The sequence below is a fragment of the Bidens hawaiensis genome, unplaced genomic scaffold, assembly GCF_021521415.1.
Source record: "Bidens hawaiensis isolate Kalapana, Puna unplaced genomic scaffold, B.hawaiensis_p1.1 tig00025010_1, whole genome shotgun sequence".
Lineage (NCBI taxonomy): Eukaryota > Viridiplantae > Streptophyta > Magnoliopsida > Asterales > Asteraceae > Bidens > Bidens hawaiensis.
Genome location: NW_027493974.1, coordinates 167723 through 190746, shown reverse-complemented (window position 1 = coordinate 190746; position 23024 = coordinate 167723). Strand labels below are relative to the sequence as shown.

At 33.9% G+C, this 23024-nt stretch overlaps 1 protein-coding gene across 1 annotated transcript; it reads left to right on the top strand.

Annotated features, from left to right (window-relative positions):
* The first annotated feature begins 1198 nt into the window (after positions 1 to 1198).
* Positions 1199 to 6509, top strand: LOC143570581 (glycerol-3-phosphate 2-O-acyltransferase 6-like). Its single transcript, XM_077056202.1, has 2 exons — positions 1199 to 1828; positions 5391 to 6509. Exons 1-2 carry the CDS (start codon positions 1211 to 1213, stop codon positions 6255 to 6257), a joined length of 1485 nt encoding a protein of 494 aa, XP_076912317.1. The 5' UTR covers positions 1199 to 1210; the 3' UTR covers positions 6258 to 6509.
* Positions 6510 to 23024: the final 16515 nt, after the last annotated feature.

Below are 23024 nucleotides of genomic sequence, written 5' to 3'. Positions count from 1 at the left end.
AAATTAGGAATAAGTTTTGGTTATTGTTATTAATTTATTTAGTTTCCTAGTTTGAGTCTAATTAGATTTCTTGGTGAGCAAGTTAAGGTTTTAGTATAAATAGATGGTTTAGGGTTATTGTATTTTGTGTGGTTTTCTTTCTTAATAATATTGAAAGAGCTGTGAGAAGTTCTCACAAATTGATCGGTGTTGCTCGTGATCCAATTAAGTCCAACAAAAATACCCAATGATAAAGAAAATATTAAAAAAATGTTTATGAACATGATTAAAACTTTTTTTACTTGTAACGTCGATACGGTCTTCACGTTCCTTATTATTGTAATACAAGTTTCACGTGTCACATGAGATACAAAATTTCACAAATCGGTTCATGGTTGAAATGGATGGACACGTAAATAAAATACGTCGAAAATGGAAACATGTTTTCGAAATATGTGTGCATTTGGAAACCTATGATGTGCATCGAAACTAAATCAACCATGTAATACATGGAATGCCAAAGAAGTGTGAGAAAGTACGTTGATTAGGTACCTTTGCACATGATCATTTTAATATCTCCGGGACAACTAATTGATTAAAGTTTGAATGGGTGCCAAAAATAATCTCCATTCGTGTGCTCAAAATACACAATCAAGAGAACAATACACATTTAGCATAAGTCGTTGAAAAATCTGAAGTTGAATCATCTATGAAATTTCATTCACTGATCTATCGATGAATTTTACATGTTTGCCCGACCCCAATGACCCCTCGTTAACAAGACTATTGAAGTGGGATGTGTATTGTCAGTCAGGCAATGACTACAAAGAGTGAGTTTCGTTTTAAAAAAACAATTCATGTTTATAACACAAACACATGTACTATAAATTCAATAAAATTAAAAAATACATATATAAATAAATAATTCATTAACGCCAAAATATTGACTATAAGTAAACTAGAGCCACCATGTCTAAAAAAATGATATCCAAATACAGCCAACAATTGGTGTAAATTACTACTTACAACTATTTATGAAAGCATATATTAAATAAGTTCATAAGAGATAGTTTTCTGTTTGTCACATGCACGTACTACTTTTGCATGACAAAAATATCAAAATATATAAATAAAAAAGAAATTATAGACTTATACTCCATCTCCAACTTCTTTTTAAACCCCTCTACATTCCACTTCATAACTCAATAACCAACAACTTCCATTCCTACCCATGTCTCCCAATAACCATTTCAAACCCATCTCAAAATGCACTACAAACTCGAGATCGAACCAAACCGCGATATCCGCTCTCAACGGCACCCTTCTCGTGTCCACCAACCCGTTCCCGTACTATTTTCTCATAGCACTCGAAGCCGGTAGCATTATCCGTGCCTTGTTGTTGTTACTAGCCTTCCCATTTATTTACATAATTTCACTATTTTCCAAATCAACCGCTACTCGTGTATATATATTCATCTCGTTTTTCGGGTTGAGTATACGCGATATTGAGCTTGCTTCTAGCTCGGTTTTACCTCGATTTTACGCGGGCGATGTTCGGCCCGAGGCGTGGAAGGTGTTTAACTCGTTTGGGAAAAGGTATGTTGTGACATCTAGCCCAAGGGTTATGGTTGAGCCATTTGCTAAGAGTTTTTTAGGGGCTGATAAGGTGTTGGGCACTGAGCTTGAGGTTACAAAAAGTGGTCGAGCCACTGGGTTAGTTAAGGGGTTTGGTGTTCTTGTTGGTGGACTAAAAAAGGCTGCTGTTTTGCAAGAATTTGATGGTTCAAATGTGCCTGACTTGGGTCTTGGTGATGGTCTGACTGACACAGATTTCATGTCTGTTTGCAAGGTATTATCATCATCATCATCATCATCTTATTATTATTATTATTATTATTATTATTTATTATTATTATTTTTTTAACAACTAATTTTTTTTTCCATCTTTCACCTGTCAAATGAAACTATAACTCACGATCATTTTGTTATAAGACATACACATTTATTACTAAACCAAGCTAGTGTTTGTTTATTATTATTATTAGATAAGTTAAAAATAGTACTCCCTCCGTCCCATTTTAAGTGTCTTAGTTTGAATTTTCAAGTCTTTCTTTTCCAACTTTGACCGTAAATATTTTTGTTCGTGTCATATAATACTTACTGAAAATTATATCAATGTAAAATACATTTAAACCCCAATTCATTCATATAATTTTCATCAAGTATTATATGACACGAATAAAAATATTTATGGTCAAAGTTGGAAAAGAAAGACTTGAAAATTCAAACTAAGACACTTAAAATGGGACAGAGGGAGTATTTGTTATTTTCGACCTTTAAACTGGACAAACAAGCAATTTAATCATCATCATCATCATCGTACTCAGTATATCCCACCAATAACAATGCTATGGTAGGGTCTGAGGAGGGTAAGGTGTAGACAGCCTTACCTCTATCCCATAGGGATAGAGAGGCTGCTTCCAGTGAGACCCCCGGCTCAAAAACAAGCAATTTAATAGATGTCATAAATGCAGCAGTTAATTAATTTTATCATCACGTACATAAAGTTATATCTCTATATGTATTAAAGTTATATGTAACACATTTTTCTATTTAACTTATACACTATCTCTATATGTATTAAAGTTATATGTAACACATTTTTCTATTTAACTTATACACTATAAGACTGGTTCTTGTGGGGATGTAAAAGAGGCATTATTGCTTACATGGTACGCCCTTAAAGCGGGTTTGTTAACAGCATGGCGTTATGGACGTTTAGTTAACGTAATAAGCTTGATAAAAAGAAAATGGCGTCGCTGCCTCAAATAACGAATCACACTTTTTTCTTTTTTTGTTTTTTTTTTTTGTATTTTTTCCTTTTGTTCATGCATCTAATGTCTAATACAAAAACTCGTGAATTAATGGATGAGTTAGTTAGAGTTCATTGTCTATGTGACAGTGACATGGAGCTTTAACTAGCAAGTATACATTTCTCTACGACTGTCAGCCTTAATAGTTTATGAGGTTACTTGGGTTGTACGTAGACTTGTAGCCCCATGAAAAGAGAAAGCATCTTTGATGTAGTCTAAATTAACCATGGTAAGGTGTGGTACTAATAAAAAGGTTATTGTGGTTCTATAATTACATATTTAAGCATCACTAAATAATCCAACTTAATGAATGCAACTTCTTTTTATTAAAAATGTAAACTTAAAATTATAAACCCATAATATAAAAAGGTTCCTTTATTGATATTAGTTTATAAATATATCATTTTGTAATTAAAGTAAGGAAGTATAGATTGAAACAAATGAAAATAAAATATGTTATAATTACTTAAGAAATAGCAAATGTTTAGTTTCTCTTATGATTAGCTGAAGTCTAATAAAGGATTGAAATACCATAAGCATCTCAAAACTAAAAAAAGCATTACAATTCCAATAATGTTTAATTTAATTGTCTATAAATGCATAACTAATCATTGTCGGTCCTAAAATTTCAATAATACGTGGAGTTTTATATTTAGCTTTCCATATATGGTTAATAGTACACATATAAGCCAAAAAGTAAAGGATCATTAATATATCAACTATAAAGTAATGCATATATTAATGCTGGTTTTTGCAGTTTGCACACTAACAAACATCTGTCATAATTCATAAAATGGGTATGTTTCCAAATTAACTTCATATTTATTCGTAACTCAGACGATTTTTGTTGCATATGTTTGTGGTGGGTTTACTCCTAGCGTTATAGTGTTGTTAAGTGAGTCAGGCCTGGACTCTGACGCGTCAAAATATGTATGAACAGTTAACATCTTGTTTAAAAAAACTAACTTGAGTGTTGGAAGCAATTTCAAACGCTATTTAAAAAAAAGTTTCATATCTTTGACGTGAAAATTGCTAACAAGTGGTGTTAAAAGATAAATAAATTAATGAATATTTAGAGGAGTGATTAAAAGCATTGTAATTATTATTTTCATGGCAGCCAAAACTGAAAAATCATTTTAATTTAACTTATAAAAAAACAAAAAAAAAACTATATAAGCAAACTAAATAGTGATTTTTGTTTTATAAACTCGTCATATATAAGGTCTCATTTAAGTCTGGGACAACCATAGAAACTGATGTATCATTTTGTTTCCTGACAATTACCGTACATCATTTATTAAAATTAAAAATTTCTTTTTTATCAGCTTTATACAATTATACATTTATACATAAGAGTAAATTGCAAATGTTTGTTTTGTTTTCTTGGCTTGTATTCTTCTTTGGCTCCTGACCACTAGTTTGGAGGTCCCCCTAATTTCTCCATTTACAAAATTTCGGCCTTTAAAAAAGTCATATGTTTATGAAACAACAAACTTACCTGTTTTAAATCGTTCAAACTTTGCACTTACAAGGATTTGAACCCACTATTTAGATTTTAGAAGAGCAAACATCATACTACCATGTCGCTAGATTGTTGGTAATTTCATCGATTATACTATGACAAAGACATTGTACCATTAGAGTATTTTGACATTTTGAGACATTTTGAGGAAAGTAGCATAAGTTCATTACCTTAAATAAATGTGAACATTATATATAATTCAAGTAATAGAGAGAAAAGGTATGATGGTCACATAACCGTCTTATTTATCAGTTATCACATTTAAACTATTGCGTATAATTGAAGCATGTATATGGTTTTTGTTGTTTTCTAACATATTACTATTATTATTAATTTCAAATAAAGGCTGTATGCCTGTATATTAGCTGAATGTAGGTGGAACCATTAAAAGCAATCTTGAACTACATTTGTATCTCGATAAGGTTTGGTGAAAGCCTTAATGGCCAAATTGCCTGAGCTTCAACAATATTCCCTCTTATTAATCTTTTTAAATTCACAATATTTTGATAATTTATTTACTTTTGCATCAAAATATAAATAACTATATATTTAGACATTTAATAGTAAACGGTAGGATAAAAATTTGTTCATAAATGGAATAACTAATAGATTATATGTTTTTATCTATGTCAAGATGGATATATAGCTTATAGTTACAAAAAGAAAAAATAAAGTCTATGATGTGAAATAGTTAGGAGGTTTTTTAAGTACATGATAAAAACCGATAGGGTCGAATCAGGCGAAGTAACATGTCATAGTGTGTCTATATGTATGTGTGTATGCATGTGCAAGTAGCATGATATATGCTTTTATATTTGAAAGAGTCAAAATTGATGTTATTATGAAAATGAATGCAGCGTACGCATTGTCTTTAAAAGTGTTTGCGTACACATTTATTTTTGTTACTTATTGCATGGATTTAATGGATACTATGTGACCACCCTTTAGCACATCACATGGTAATAAGGCAAGAGTGAAAAAGACATTTTTAACCATTCTTGGTTTCTTGATTGCAGGAAAGTTATATGGTACCAAGAACAAGATGCGAGCCCTTACCACGAAACAAGCTTCTAAGTCCGATTATCTTTCATGAAGGGCGTATAGTTCAAAGGCCTACACCACTTGTGGCGATACTTACCTTCTTATGGATGCCAATAGGCATTTTCCTGTCCATTCTTAGAGTTTACCTCAACATCCCTTTACCCGAAAGAATCGTGTACTATAACTACAAGATTCTTGGAATCAAACTAGTCGTTAAGGGCACCCCTCCACCCCCTCCTAGAAAAGGACAAAGCGGGGTGCTCTTTGTGTGCAACCATCGCACTGTCATTGATCCTGTGGTCACTGCTGTCGCTTTAGGTAGAAAGATAAGTTGTGTGACATATAGTATTAGTAAATTCTCCGAGTTAATTTCTCCTATTAAAGCCGTGGCATTGAAAAGGGAGAGAGATAAAGATGCGGCACATATTAAACAGTTGTTGGAAGAAGGTGATTTAGTCATTTGTCCCGAAGGAACGACATGTAGAGAACCATTCTTGCTTAGGTTTAGTGCTCTTTTTGCGGAGCTCACGGATAGGATAGTTCCTGTTGCTGTTAATACAAAACAAAGCATGTTTTATGGGACAACAACTCGTGGGTACAAGTTTTTAGACCCTTATTTTGTGTACATGAACCCTAGGCCGACGTACGAGATAACCTTCTTGAATCAACTACCACCCGAGCTTACTTGTAAAGGTGGAAAATCTGAATTTGAGGTGGCAAATTATATTCAAAGGGTGATAGGGGATACACTTGGATTTGAATGCACCAATTTGACTAGGAAGGACAAGTATGCGATGATGGCCGGAACAGATGGTCGTGTTGAGACTAAAAAAAGTAATTAGTCTCACCATTGGAACAATGTGATTGGATTCAGATAATTTGTAGAACTTATTGTTTGTATTTTTCAAATAAGATTTCAAAGTTAAAAAACACTTATAAGGTTTACTTTTATTCGTAATTTAATTGTTATAATTTGTATATCGACTAGATGTGATTTATGTATAGGTTAAACTTGTTGCACGTTATGATTAGTTGCATGACAAAGATCATTGGCACCAAGTTTTGTAATCTTTCTGCCACAAGTCTACGACTCTTAAGAGTAATGTGAAATGTGATTAATATTATTACATTTGTGTTTCTTTCGTCGTACACAACAAATATGATGTGGTGTCTTGAAATGTAAATTATTAATATCTTTATTGAAAATAAAAATTTTAATTAAATAAATAATTTCTTTAGTAAGATGGAGTTGTCTTCAAACTCACCGCTTTAAAATATAATAATAGAAATTAGAACATAGATGCTTGATAGAAATTAGAACATAGATGCTTGATAAAAATTAGAACATGGGCTTGATATGGTGGAGGACCTAAAGTAACACTATGCTAAACTTTCAATAATCTCTATGGTTTTGAGACATGATAGAATGAGAATGGATATGGGTTTTTAAATCGTGTCCTTTAGGTGGGTATAGATGTCGATATGATTAATTGTTTACACCTAACGTGTAACCAGTCGAATTTCGATTGCAAGCAAAGTTCATATTGATTTCTTAGTTTTTTTAACCAAACCAAACATCTGGTAAACAGTTAAATGGTGTGGGTTGCGTCATAACTCAAATGTCGATGGTTTAACCTAACAAGTAGCAAATTTCGTACTTAGTAGACATATATAGTATGATAATCAATTTTCAGACAACAAAACTTATCTCACCACACAAAACTTATCAACTTTTTCTAACAAAAATAAGTAGTTAAAGAGTACTAAAAAATTGGAAATTAGATGTGAAGTTATCATGATTATCACATGTATTTAATGAAAATAATTAAAATTATGAAATTGTACAATGGAAACTTGATGAAATATACGATGTGATCGTTCGACATGAAGCAGAAAGATGTTGATTTAGCTATTGGGATTGTAGCTATGTGCGATTTCAAGCTTGGATGGAGCGATATTGCGATTAAAACATGAGCTGGCAATTACGGATTCACATTTGGTATTTCTGTCTCCAAGCTTGGTTGGCCATTTTGATTTTGCTATCTCAAGACCATGCTTTCAAATAGGGCTGTCACTTTTACCCGAAACCCGAAACCCAAAACCCAACTCGAAAAAACCCATACCCGAACCCGAACTAACCCGACTCGAAGAACTCGAACCCGAGAAAAGACTAATCCGAACTGAAGTAATTCAGGTTGGTTCTCGGGTTTGATTTATAAGATTTGGGTCAACCCGAATAAACTTTTAGTTTTAAAATTAAATATATTTTTTATGTATAATAGGCTAAGTCTTAGTCACTAAAGTTATCAGAATCTGGCTCTAATCGACTGTTGTCATTCTAACTATTATGGATCGATTGCTTATTATTAATTTATGAATTCCGTTTATTACTAATAGCAATCATAATCGAACAACCAAATCATGCCCGATTGAATACGATTATGGTTCGAATTAGTTATACTCTTCTTTTGAACTGCTTTATCAAGTTAGGTTAATTTATTATTTGATTATATGTGTTATAAGCAAAGAAGAATATTTTGTTTTAATTTTAGCATTATAGTTTTTAAATTTTTTTTAGTTTTGTGTTTTTTTCTAGGATACACGAAACCCGATTAATCCAACCCGAAAAAACCCGAATCCGAAAAACCCGAACCCGAAAAACCCGTGAGAGATTTGGGTCGGGATTCGGGTCAAGATTTAAAACTTTGAAACCCGAAACCCAAAAAACAAACCTGAAGAACACCCCTACTTTCAAATAGGGCTGTAAGTGGATGCCTAGTCTTGAAATTGCAAAATTGAAATCTAGCCGATAAGGCTCGAGTCACAAATTCTACTACCAGCGAACAAGTTCCATTCTTTGATTCTACCTGTTTTTTACCCCCTTTATCAAATATGTTGAGTGTGAATAAAAATGATAAGTAAACGTGTAATTCTCATCTTTAGTACTCTTATTTCTGTTGAAAAATTTAATTTGATAAAAATAATGTTTGGTGATATTGTTTGTCAAAAGGATGATTTCATTATCACATTAACAGGTACATATAGATGAGTACGTACATAAAAACTATATTCCTATTCTAAAGGGAATATTCTAGAGTTAATATAATTAATACAATTAATAAAAAATAATACATAATATGTTCCACTAATACGCCCCCACAGTCGAAGGAGTAGCTTGCCGAATGCATAGACTGGATCGGAAACGATAAAATAATGGTTTCGGCAGCCCTTTGTTAAATATATCCGCGTATTGATAGTCGGCAGGAACATGTAGGACGCGCATGGCGCCAAGGCGCACCTTCTCACGAATAAAGTGTATATCTATTTCAACATGTTTTGTGCGCTGGTGTTGAACCGGGTTGTGAGACATGTACATCGCAGAAATGTTGTCACAATAAATAATAGAGGCCTGTCTGATGGGGACATGTAGCTCGAGAAGTAGGTTACGTAACCATGTTAATTCAGCCGCTGTATTGGCTACCCCTCTATATTCTGCTTCAGCGCTTGATCTTGATATAGTTTGTTGTCATTTAGATGACCAAGAAACTAAGTTGTCCCCAATGAAAACACAATAGCCCGATGTTGAACGTCTCGAATCCGGGCAACCCCCCCAATCCGCATCAGAGTATGCAACGAGGTTTGTGGATCGAGAGGTAGAAAGGTGGAGACCAAAGTCCATAGTCCCCTTAACATACCGCAAGAGACGCTTAAGGAAATTCATGTGAGGTTCGCGAGGCGCACAGGGGCGGACCCACATAGTGTGGATCGGGGTCCCGGGACACCAATGTTTTTTAAAAATTTATTAGAAGCGGTATATTAAATTTTTTGAGGACCCCATAAGATTTAATACTTGGAACCCATACTATTAATGTTGATGTGGTCTGGTGGAAAGTCCCTTGTTTTATCTTTGAAAGGTCATGGGTTCAAGTCTTACAAGGCTCAGTTTTTGGTTTTTTGTGTTAATTTTTAGTGTTAATCAATCATTTGATTGCTAATGTTGCAATGATAACTTTGGAAACATTCAAACACCTCTAAAATACATATCATTGTTTTCAACTTTATGCATGGTTTTCTTTAGAAACATTCAAACATTTTAAAATATCAGTTTTATTTTTCACCAGTTTAAGTTAATGGTTTTCAACACATGCTTATGAAAGGGTGGATCTAGGTTCTATCTCAAAAATGTTTAAGAAAGGGAAAACAAAGTGTTTATGTGTCAACCCGACCCATTTTGACCCGTTCAGGTAGTGATGATTGAAAAGAAAGTTTTATTATGATATTGTTTTTTATTATGTTCTTCGCCTCGACCCGCCTGAACAACGACCGACCCGAAAAATTTGAACACCGAAAATATGGGACCCCATTGGCAAAAAATCCTGGGTCCGCCACTGGAGGCGCATGCATAAATAGGCAAACCTGTTGCACCGCGTAAGCGATGTCCGGCCTAGTGAAAGTTAAGTATTGTAGCGCCCCGGCAAGACTACGGTATAAAGAACCATCAGGAAGTAAAGCCCCAATATTTGCACTAAGTTTAGAGCTTGTATCAGTGGGGGTTTGAGATGGCTTGCAATCAAACATATTTGCACGTTCCAAAATTTCTGATGCATATGAACGCTGAGTAAGAAATAATTCCCCATTTTGATGTTGCACCTCAATACCAAGAAAATGATGTAATCTACCCAAGTCGGTCATGGCAAATTCTTGTGACATGGATTTAATGAAATGTTGAAGAAGATTGTTGTTGGAGGCTGTTAAAATAATATCATCAACATAAAGCAACAAGTAAGCCATATCATTACCTCTTTTGTAGACAAAAAGAAAGGTATCCGAAATAGAACTCTTGAACCCGCACTTGGTAATGTAAGTTGCGAACCTTTGGTACCATGCTCGGGGTGCTTGTTTGAGGCCATATAATGATTTCTTTAATTTACAAACATAGTTCGGATGTTGTGGGTCAACAAATCCCGGGGGTTGAAACATATATACGGTTTTGTTTAGTTCCCCGTGTAAGAAAGAATTCTTAACATCAAGTTGGTGTATTGGCCACGACCTCGATAGAGCAAGACTAAGAACAGTCCGTATAGTAGTCGGTTTCACAACCGGACTAAACGTTTCATCACAATCAACCTCGACCTGCTGAGATTTTCCATTAACAACTAGTCGTGCCTTATATCTTTCAAGTTGCATGAAACTTGTGGCGAAACAACCACATGCAACGTATAATACGTGTGTCACGAGGACGTGGTACGATTTCCCAAGTGTTATTATTTATTAAAGCATCGTATTCTGTTTTCATGGCGGTAGACCAGTTGAGGTCGGACTGGGCATGTATGTGGGATTTGGGTAAGGGTGATATGGAAGAGACATTGAGGTTGTTATTGGATGGGCAGTTGGGTGGTTTGGGAAATATTTGGTTGATTTGTGTTGACCATGGGTGGGTTATTTGGTGGTGGGCAGGAGAGTGTGGTGAACCAATAGGGTGTAGATCAGGGAGGTTTGGGTCTGATATAGGAATTGGGTTTATGGTTGGTAATGGGTTAAGGGGGGTGTAGTAACAGAAGGCATTGGAGGTGTGGAGTTTGGTGTAGGTTGTTGAAAGATGATAGGTGAGGGGTCCGAATCAAGGAATTTATATGAGTCGGGTGTAGGAGTAAAGGTGGTGGAGAATGGAAAAACCGATTCGTCAAACGTGACGTGTCGGGAAAGAATTATTTTACCGGAGGATGTATCAAGGCAACGGTAACCCCGATGGTCCGCGGGATACCCAAGAAAGACACACGGAGTGGACCGAGGTGCGAGTTTGTGTGGACGGGTGGCTGTTTGGTTGGGGTAGCAAAGGCATCCGAAGACACGAAGGTGGTCGTATGAAGGATGTTTCATGCAAAGTAACGAGGTTGGTGTGTTAAATTTTAGTAGTTTGGAGGGAAGGATGTTGTGAAGGTAAGTTGAGGTGTGAAGAGCTTCCACCCAATAGTGTGGTGGGAGAGAAGCATGAGTGAGGAGGGACAACATAAGTTCGTTAATGCGACGAATCATACGTTCGGCGGTCCCGTTTTGTTGAGAGGTGTGAGGACAAGAAAACCGAAATTGTAAACCATGTTGAGAAGCGAAATTTTTGAATTGGGTGTTGTCAAATTCGCCTCCCATATCACATTGAAAGGTTTTTATTTTACGGTGAAATTGTGTGTATATTAGGTTATGCAATTGGGTGAATTTGGTGAATGTTTCAGATTTGAACTTAAGGGGAAAAACCCAAGCAAAATGAGTAAAATCATCGATGATGATAAGGTAATATTTATAGCCATTTTTACTCACAATCGGTGAGGTTCATAAATCACAATGCAATATATCAAAAGGAAATAAAGTAGTAGAATTAGATAAAATAAATGGTAAACGTTTGTGCTTAGCAATTTGGCACGAATTACAAAGATAAGAACGACTTTGTTTATTACAAGGAATAAACTTATTTGAACTTAAAAAATCTAGAACATGCAATCCTGGATGTCCTAGACGTTGATGCCAAGACGTGGTGTCCGAGAGGGCTACGAAGGCGGAAGCAGACGGAGTGGCGGGGGATGTGAGTGGGTAGAGATGACTGTCACTGTTGTGACGGCTCAGGATCCTCCCAGTCGGGTATTCCTTCACAGAAAAACCAAAAGGATCAAAATCAACAGACACCCAATTATCGACACTAAATTTTCGAACAGAAATTAAGTTTTTAATAATGGAAGGTGTGTGAAGAATATTATTGAGTTGGAGAGGGGTCGAGGAGTGGGGAAGTGTGGTATGACTCGATCCGACAACTGGTACTCGATTGCCATTTCCAACAAGAATAGAGTTAGTAGTATTAACACTTGGTGTGGTAATCATACCTTGGTCATGCGTCAGATGGTCTGATGCACCCGTGTCCATAAGCCATTCCGGTTGACTCGAGTCTAGAGACATGGCTTGAAAAGTGGCTCCAAGTTCACTCGGTTCGAGTGGGTTAACTTCGGTAACATGAGCTTGAGCAGATGAAGATTGTTGAGGTGCTCGAGTTTGTTGTGTTGGAGCCGAAGGTGCAGCCCACTAACCTGCCCAGCCCTCTTGTGTAGGATACGGGCATGGAGGAGGAGCCCAATAAGCAGCCCACGGTGGAGGAACATGAGGGTAATAGTTGGGCTGGCCTTGAGAAGTCAACTGTTGGTGATTTGCGGGAGGACCGTGGTGTTTAGATTGACCACGGTTTGGTTGGGGTTGGTGGTCACGGGATGAGTATTGAGTCGGTGTTCCGGTACGGTTAGAGTTGGTGTTGTACCGACGGTAACCGGGCTTGGCAGTACCACGACGGCGGTTGTGGCTGGAGGTGTTAATGGCTTGAGACGGAGCGGTGGAGTTACGGGCTTGAATTCTCCTCTGTTCATGATCTAGCATATCACAAGCTTTATCCCATGATGGAATGGAATTATTGATGATAGTACCAATAGCATCCAACTCACTCTGACCAATTGTAAAACAAGTGCTTGTTCATTGACGGATCCGCCCAGGTCGTTTAACTGGTCCGCAATAGACTTAAGTTTCTGACAATAAGACTCAAGATCTGGCATGGCAGAGAGTTGAAGAGTGACAAACTGGGTTGTCAATGCGGCCATTCTAGCACCCTTGTTATTTCGAAATCCGGCGAAGGGAGAAAAATATGGATCGAGATCCTATATTAGCTATGATACGATATTGTTTGGTGATATTGTTTATCAAAAGGATGATTTCATTATCACATTAACAGGTACATTACATATAGATGAGTACGTACATGAAAACTATATTCCTATTCTACAGGGAATATTCTAGAGTTAATACATAATATGTTCCACTAATAAAAAACTGGTAAGCTTTTTGTACATAAAAGACATTATAATGTGGTGAGGTCGTTTGCTAATTCGTTGTTATCCCCGTGGTATCGTAAAATATTTTACCAGCTCCATGGCTAGCACAAATATATTAGCACTCAGTTGTATTTTTCTATTAACCAATATCCAAACTGTATCCCGCCTGTTTAAATTTGTTTGCGGCTTTGACCCCTTACGCTAACTTTGTGTATCATTTTAATTTCTAATGAAATATAATGGATGGAGTGAGTCTACTCGTTAGAGAGAGATTATTTTGATCTGAAAGAGCTATATGATATAAACGAATGAGTCAGAAAAGCAATTTATATATTTAAATATATTTATACAATCAAGTCAATCTAACTATACTAATAAAAGAAAATAATGAAGATGATGTGGCAATCCCACATTTATTCTTGGCCTAATCTCTCTTCTCATTTATTTGACTTATCCATGGATTATGGAGCAAAACCATATTGACAAATGGATTATAATTTTCTTTCCAATTCTCTAATCTCTCATTTAATTCCTAACAATCCATGGGTCATGGGTCAAGATAATTTTGACAAATGGATTATAATTTCATTTTTAATTATCTAATTTCTCATCTTATTTATTTTAACAATCCATAGGTCATGGGACAAAACAATTTTGAGAAATGAGTTATAATTTTCATTCTGATTTTCTAATATATCATCTCATTCATCATGTTATTCACGGGTAATTGATCAAAACAATTTATGCAAATATTGTATATATAAAATCGATTTTGTAAATTTGAGATTCTAGACTTCTTATTATTTGTACTATATATTTTATTTTTACCTTTAATTTTGTTCATTTGTTTCAATTAATGGATCTTTTTATTTTTATTATTTGACAAATCCCGTGTAATACACGAGTTTAAAAGCTAGTATTTATATATACAATAGTGATCATTTGTTTAAATATATTTTAAAAAACATGTAATGACATATGATAATCGTAAGAATAAACCTAAATATGTGTGACTAAGGTTTTGAAAAAGTATTTAAACCTAAACCACGTTATATTATTTAATAGATGAGGAGCAAGTAGAGCACGAACGTTTGTAATTTATGACCTAAGACTGGTCAACTGATAGATAGCAAACATCATTTCTACTTCTCTTTTGTTGACTAAACTCATGACACACTTTTAAAACATATCCATAGTGGTCACCTGTGAGCATACATGAACGGACGTTCTAGCGGTCACCTAGCACGGTTGACTTGGTTTTTTTAACAACGTTTGGACTTACATGAGTGTCTGAGTGAGCCTTCCTAAGACGGGATATCGACCACAGATTTTAATGTTTTAGACCTGTCTCACCTAAGAACATAATAGAGGAGGAAACACACTACTGTGGGCAGGGCTACGTCTACGGGGAGTGAACTCAACCTAGGGCTTCAGGGCCCCACTTGGATAGGACTTCCAGTTTAGAACAAAGTTTGACAAAAAAAAAAAATTAATGTTTTTTCGAACTGTGACAAAAAATTATATTAAATGATAGTTAATGAAAATAACTCTTAAGTTATTTAAAAAATTAAAAGAGAAACATATATGTAGTTAATTGTTTTGCAGTGTAACAATAAAATTCAAAAAAGGCACACAATTCTCGTTTCATTTTACGACATTGAAAGAGTTACGACAGTCCTGACTATGAGAAAACCCCTTTAATTCATGCTTCGAAGTTGAGATCATAAAGATTTCAAACGTTAACCATCACCCTACTGGTGGACTTGGTCTTAGAAAAATTAAAGTAACTTCGGTATTCATATAAACAGTCCAATAAGACATAACAGCAGACCATAGAACAAAACCAAAGAAATTGCTTTCATGTATCAAAACTAATGGTAACACAAACACTAGAAAATAATAACTACAAGGTTACAAAATTATTCTACACGTCTATGTATACTAACTATATATAACAAACTATTAATATTCTAATAAGAAAAAGAAAGTGATGTAGACCTCTGAAAAGAGGAAGAACAAGAAGAAGAGTTAAAGAACTGAATACAATCCTCAACAGCTTGAGCTCGATGACTAGAATCCCAAGGTTCAACGTTACAAGATCTTGATCTCTGTATAGTGTAGTCACAAGAGGGTGATGAAGATGACGACGATGATGATATTTTACGTGAAGATGAAACGTAAACAAATGCTCTTGTGAATTTGGTTTTGATTCTACCTATTAAACTGGTGGTAGAAAACGTCCCCGAATTTTTTGGTGGCCGAGAATTAAATATTTTGGTGACGGGTTTCGGTGTGTCGGGTTTGTCTCGGTCGACTTCTGGGCTGAAACTCACTCTTCTTGTCATGGTTTTAGTCTTTTGGAGATGCAAAGAGAAAGGTTGGATGGAAAATGGAGATGTGGTGAAATGAGAGAAGTATTTATTGATGAATATTGCCTTAGAGAAAGTGACATATAATTTAATTTACTAAATATAGGTTATGTCATTATCAAAAAAATTGATTTTACTTCTACATCTTAAACCATTCTACTAATTAAAAAAGAAAGCAATTGTTTATTTGTTTATGCTTTTTGGTCAAATTGTTGTGTTTTTTAAAAAGGTTAGTCAAAATAGGTATATGTGATAAAAACTGAAATGCTTGATTAAAATGGCCATTTATGTGATTTTCACAAAAATAAAACCATAACTAGTAATTTTGCCGTAACAACAACGCTCCTTGTGTCTAAAAAGTCATCATTGTTGTTGTCAAGTGTCATCTCATAATATTTAGGCTTAAATATCTTTAAAAATGCCTATTATCAATTCCAATGTATTAAACTCCTCAAATCTTGGAGTTATATTCATGATATCTATATCTGTGGCATTAAAAAAATATATTTTAACGTATGATGGTGTTATCAATAAAATGATATTTGATTATCTAGACTAGATAAGCATGTTTAAAACAATAATTAAAACCTTAAAGAAAAACAAATGATTTTAATTGATCTTAACGTGAATACATAATATATACTTGATTAGTATAGTGTATTATGTATATTATAATTCTGTAACTATAAATCATTTGACCAAACTATTTGCAAACGTTGGTTCCCACCAAAAGATACGTATATGGTATATACTACATATTGCAAGTGGACATCTTGGGTATTTGACAAAGGCAACTTATGCTAAATGTTTTAATTATTATTGAAAATATAACACTTGTACTCTTTTAAATACAAAATTATTTCCTGTCAACAATTTGGCACCTACCTTGTCATTTTCTAATACTTTTTACATAGTCTTTATAATTATCATCAAAACTATTATTATTAATTGTTAGTCATATTATTTTTATTGTCATTGCTGTTATTATTCTTCTTCTTATTATTATTAAAAAGGATTTTGGTATACTTCATGTTTATTAAGAACGAGAAATTTCATTACACACTCTCTAATTTTATTTCTAAATCTTTAATTTTGTTGTCTACCACAAAACTTAACACGAAATAATCATTCACATGTTTAGTTATGCAAGGAAAAAAGACTTATGGCATCAACAACATTATTGAAAGCCTTACAAAAGAGTGTTTTTGTTTTAAAAATATTGGAAAACCAAACTAATAACAAGAATATTGCAATAATTAAACTTAAACTATGTAAATCACATTTAACTATCAACTAGAAAACGATTATAATAAAATGGCATGCAAACGGGCAAATTTAACTTATCAAATTTGCCACAAAGAAAGTTAAGTATAAAAAAACTTGACAACTTCGGCGCCTTATCAAATTTGGTATTTGACTTCCTTGGGGATTATAATAATATTAAGCTCATGATTATGATACGTTAAAGATAATATATATATATATATATAAGTTCAATCTTTATTATTTTTCTTTTTATCAAATTTCTATATAAGTTTGAAAAAAGTGGACGGGTTTGAAAGTCTCGTTCAGAAAACACATTGATAAAATTACAAACATGACCAAAATTTATTATTGCATTATGCAGCAATAATTGGTACACGTACGTTTTATACTTTTGACCAACTTTAATGTTAGAAGTGAAGGTTCAAAGGAAATGCTAAAATTTTAATTACCCCATTAGCCATTTTACCATATCTTGTACCCCTTTCCTTGGGTTCACATAAGCGAAGAAAAAAACAAGGAAGGCTATGACAATATTGTAGTTACTCTATGCTACAAAAAAATTACAAGTAGAATAATAATAGTTACGCTACACTTTACAAGTGTTCACATTTTGTGACATTATGGTCCAAAATTCAAAGATATTGGTTTAAGATTCCGTCCTAGAAGCCTCATAACACATAAAATAAATGTGTGATAACATTTTATTTTCTCATTATCTGACTTTCACGTGGTCGGTTCCTTATGGTGTTTTTCGATGGATTCTAACTAAATTATTCGCTTTTTTTTGAAGATGTATGACATTTCAATCCAACAAAGGAACGTGTTCCTAAATGTACATGGTTTAAACAATGGTTTATCATGTATCTTTCAATGATACATACACGTATTCATTCTTCAAAAACTTTAGTGACCACAACATGTGTATGGTGTAAAGCGTTCCACTTAACTCATTGTTACAGTTTTAAATGGACCAAAACCCGTTAGCACTTAATCACTTTTACCTCCATAAAGGGAATTTCCACAGTTATGATGATTTTAGGTTCAAGTGCCGAAAGGTTAGAAAATTGTAACTTTGAGTAGATTTAATCTTGTTTATAAATGAGAAAGAAATAAGAAATACTTATTGGGCCTGGGCCTTCAAATTTTGTTGGACTAGTTGGGTGTAGTTAACAGGCTTTGAAATTCGGCCTAACTGTGATTTGTGGCATAGTAAATTAGTAACGGGCTACGTTTTCTTATTTACGAATTTATTATGGTAATTTATAAAATAACATTGTTGTAACCTCCGCTGGTATTGTTGTACCTTTGTTTCCCTTAACTTGGGAGTTGTGGGTTCTCTTCTCTCTACAGGGAGCCCACGTTCCACCATTTAGTCCACAGTTTCATCTTCATATTAATTTCTACTGAAACACATAGTTGTCATCTTCTTCAAATCTCTGGTGTGCTTATGTCTGGATTTTATTACGTGTTTGACATTGTGGAAGTGGGTCCATGGTCTGACTCCCTTAGGTAGGTGTGTTTGTTATCTATCTTTCATACTCCGATGGTTGTCTTGCTGTTCGACCAAATGTCTATAGTTGGTGGTCTTTGCTTTTGCATTTGGTAAGTGTTAGGATGATTATGTTTATTTGTTGTTCTTCATCTCAATTTTGTGGTTCTCTGTCTCTGTTCATAGTTTGTTGTTGTCCATCGGTGATGAAATTTAGTTGTCAAATTGTATAACACTGATGAAACGGTTTGGTTTTCTACACGTGCAATGTGGGTAGGATGTTTAGTTACACGTAATATGCCCACATTTGAGGCTTCTTTCTCATAACGCTTTCTTCTATTACACCATCAATTTCATGGTCTCCCTCCATTGATTTCGCACATTTACCTTCACCTGCTGTTGCCGGGTTGAATTTCAGAACCCTTGGTAGCGTTGGTGTGGTGGGGCAACTTCTGTAGTCACCTGCTGTTACCACAGTTATGAATCGGTTCGTAATCCTAGGTGGCGTTAGTTTGGTGGGGAATGTGCTCTTAGTCAAAAATGGTTTCCGTTAGGTCGTCGTTTTAACTAATAGTAAATTCGTGTTCGCCTCTGTGTGTATTATGGTTGCTTAAGAATATTTTGCTTATTTTGTTTTGCAGGTCAATTTTTCGGGACCATTGTGGTAGCAGTCAGAAGGCGGATTATTAGCCGGTGTAAAACTATTGAGTATTGTTCTAGCAGGTTATTTCTTTATAGCCTATGATTTTAGTGACATTGATTAGGTTTTTTTGGGTGTTTTAGTTTTGTTGGGTTATTTCTGGCATTTTGATTCTCACGAAAGATTGTCCATAAAGAAGTCAAAAGATTAATTTGCTATTTTGACTTTTAGTTTGACATTTGAGTATGGATGTTTCTTTCTAAAAAAAAGGTTTGAAGTTTTTAGTTTGCTTTTTGGATTTTGTATTTAAATGGTTATGTTTCTTTCTTTTTAGAGGAATTCAATGAGGGGTTAGGTTAGGTTAGGTTAGGTTAGGTTGTTGATTGTTTGTGTTTGGTATTCATTAGAAGTGTGTATTGTTTTGTATATACTATGTTGTTATTGAACAATCATTTGTCATTGGAGGTGTTCATCAACAAACGTAAGCTTTATCAATTAACAGAATTATTAATATAATTTACACTAACGGCACAGTTTAGAAAAATGTTGGATTTGATCTGTTGTTTGGTTATTTATAAACATTTATCTTTTGAACTATACATAATATGTGACTTCAAATTTAGTTAGCAAAAATGATTAAATCATATAAGTATTTTTCCCCACATAGTAATAAAAAAAATTTGGTTATGCTTTTGACTTTTATAGCATGTAGTGTAATGCTTTTAGATCCTTTTTTGGAGTATGCTCATCCGATGACAAGGAATTTGAGTTTTTTCTCTAATAAGTTTTGATATCGTTGTTGATACCATGTGTCTCATAATTTCTACCAAGAAAGCAATAGGTTTCTTATATCCCTATTCCCTACCTTGCTATGTAGCAACTAACAACTTCTGAAACTTGGTAGGGCGATGCAGTGAATGTACATCGGCTGCAATTGTGAAGACAGTGGCAGAGGTGGGACGTTGCTATTAGGATTGGTAAATTTTACATTAATCTCAGTCTCATTTTCTTTTGATTTGCATTAATTACGCATCTTAACAGTGTAATTAGACGTACATAAATTACTTACCACAGTCAAAGCGAATAAGGATATTTTGTTTAAGGTTGAATGTTAGGGTTTTATCGAAAGCACCATCAGCGAGTAACGACCATGGCAGGTTGTGACGACAAGTAAGGTTAGTTCAGTGGACGTTCCAGCCAGCAATAACTTCAATCTAAATACTTATTCATTCAGATTGATGTCAGCCGTGGGGGTTTAGAGGTGACTAGGATTTGTTGCTTTTCCAATATGTGGATAACGAAGAAATATTCTGAATATATATATATGTATAGAATGCAATGCATAAGCTTGTGATCTCCTTCATTCACTATTTGTTGTCATACCAGATTAATGGTGATGGGATTTAAACAAGAATGTGCTTTTCCAACATGTAGATAATGAAGAAATATTAATTTGGATAATTGTTAGGGAGTCCTCAAGTTGATGGTGATGAAGATGGATATGAATTTAATGAGATCTGAAAGAGGTCTTGCAATTTAGTTTTGGTTTTTGTAACCTTTTGTTGTATAATAGTCATGATTTGTTGTTATACATTTATGTTACCCGATTATTTTTGGTGGCTTAGCGTGCTGCAACATGCACAGAGCAAAATCACAACAACAAATGTGTGAACAAAATTTTCAACTCTGCATCCGAACCAAATTCTTTATCAAATTTGGAAACACTCAACCAGGTCTCCGCTCCCCCCGCAACGCGGGGGGTCAAGATACTAGTTTATAGTATTTTATACTCTGTCTCTCTTTTCTTCTAAATCCACTTAACCCCCATATGTAGAATATAAACTTTCGACCTTTAATGGAAGGGAGCACCTATTACACCATCGAATATCATCGGGCCAAATGCTCTTTAGTGAAGCCGTGGCAAAATTTCATCTTTAGTAGCGAGCTGTAGCTAAATTGTAGCACTATTTAAACCTTTATATCACATTTAATTAGTCTTACTCCACGTAACGGTTTTTAATTACTGGATGATTTTTATTTATATTAAATGAGAGTGATGTTTCAATATCTAAACCAAACGATAAAGAAATACATGAAAATGACATAAATATTTTTACATATAGCTAGAAATTTAACAAAAATATCCTTGTTTTGATCATAAATATAACACGCCTAAATTTATTTATTTGAGGTACTTATAATCAATATGTGTATGTTGCACCATGTGTTGATGACCAAGTACCGTTACGACATTTTGCGAGACAAAAATATAAAAGATTAAGGTTTTGAATAGATAAAAAAAGCTAACTAAAAAAAATAACTAATTTTTATTCATTTTTATTCATCTATATAAAATATTATAATCCACATCAGGGGTGTGCACGGTTCGGTTCGGTTATTAGCATTAACCCAACCTAACCGATCGGTTATCGGTTCGGTTAATTTCGGTTAATAACCATTATCAATCTTGGGCTAAAATTTTGCTTAAAAATACATGAAATGAATGCATAGCTACATGAAATAAAGATATAAATATATGAAATTGATATATTAGTACATGAAATGGAGATATAAATACATGAAAATGATAGTATTTAACAATTAATACATATAATACATGAAATAGAGGGAAAAAGGCTTGAAAATATTAAAAAATGAAGAGTTCAGTTCGGTTCGGTTAATTCGGTTTTCGGTTATATCGGTTCGGTTTCGTCGGTTTTCGGTTCGGTTTCGGTTAACGATTCGGTTATTGCTCACCCCTAATCCACGTTATGTCTCATTGCCTAATACAATTTATTATTGACAATGTGATTAATAATACTAGTTCTAACTTTCACTTTCGTCGCCCAAAACATATAACGCATAAGTAACTCTTTATGTTCTTAATGAATTTTATCCCAGTCAAATTACCCAAACTATGATGAAACGATAAGTTTAAGATGAGGGGAATACAAAGTTATTTCTCCATGGGTGTCATTAGTGTCGTGTGATATTAGTGTAGTATTATTAGAAGTAGATTAAATTGTTGATTATACAAAAATAATCAAATAATAGTAATTATATGCATGAAACAAATAGCAAAGTTAATATTGGTCCATTTGATGACATCTAATTGGTTAATATTGTGTTTTATTTGCAAACTATATGTAATTTGATTAACCAACACCCTGGTTTTACCGACAACGTTCATGTTACCAACGTCCGATAAATACTGTTTATATATTTAATCTTTTTAAAATCCTAATATGACGAATTTATTTTTTGAGTTTAATTTTAGTATCACAATGTACATAACAGATACCAACTGAATTCGCGTCAACTGTACATAACAAAAAGAAAAAAAGAAAAGAATGACGTTCACAGAAAACCATAGCTACTTGATTGTAGTAGTTATATTTTGAATCACACAATATCTTATGTTATGTTACCTACATACATACTAATAATACTAGCCAAAAGTATATGCTCTGAAATTGAATAATATCTTGATCGAATATCCCTTCTTTAATCCACTTCACATATATATTCATAACTAGGTTAGGTACTCGTGTACTACACGGGTTGAACAATTTAAAATATATAAATCGGAACTTTATACATAAAAACTCGATAAATAAAGTTATATATTACATTATACAATAACATAGTTAAATTACCGTTATAATTAAAGATCTAAATGTTTTATTTTATTTTTGCATACAGATCTAAATATTTAGTTTTGCAACACAAAAGGAAGGAAATGGTTAATGAATAAATATTGATACAAAAATTACTAAAGCACTTCCAAAAGACCATAGCTAATAGCTTGACCTAATGGGTATGTGGATTTACCTGTCAAAAAGAAACATAGACACATTAATAAATAATCTTTATTCATGAAGTTGAAGTTGAAGTCGAACACATGATTATAAGAAATCAAATCAAAACAACATTCCATTGTTTTGTTAAAGCATTACAAGAGGGAGTAAATTTCATCCCTATCT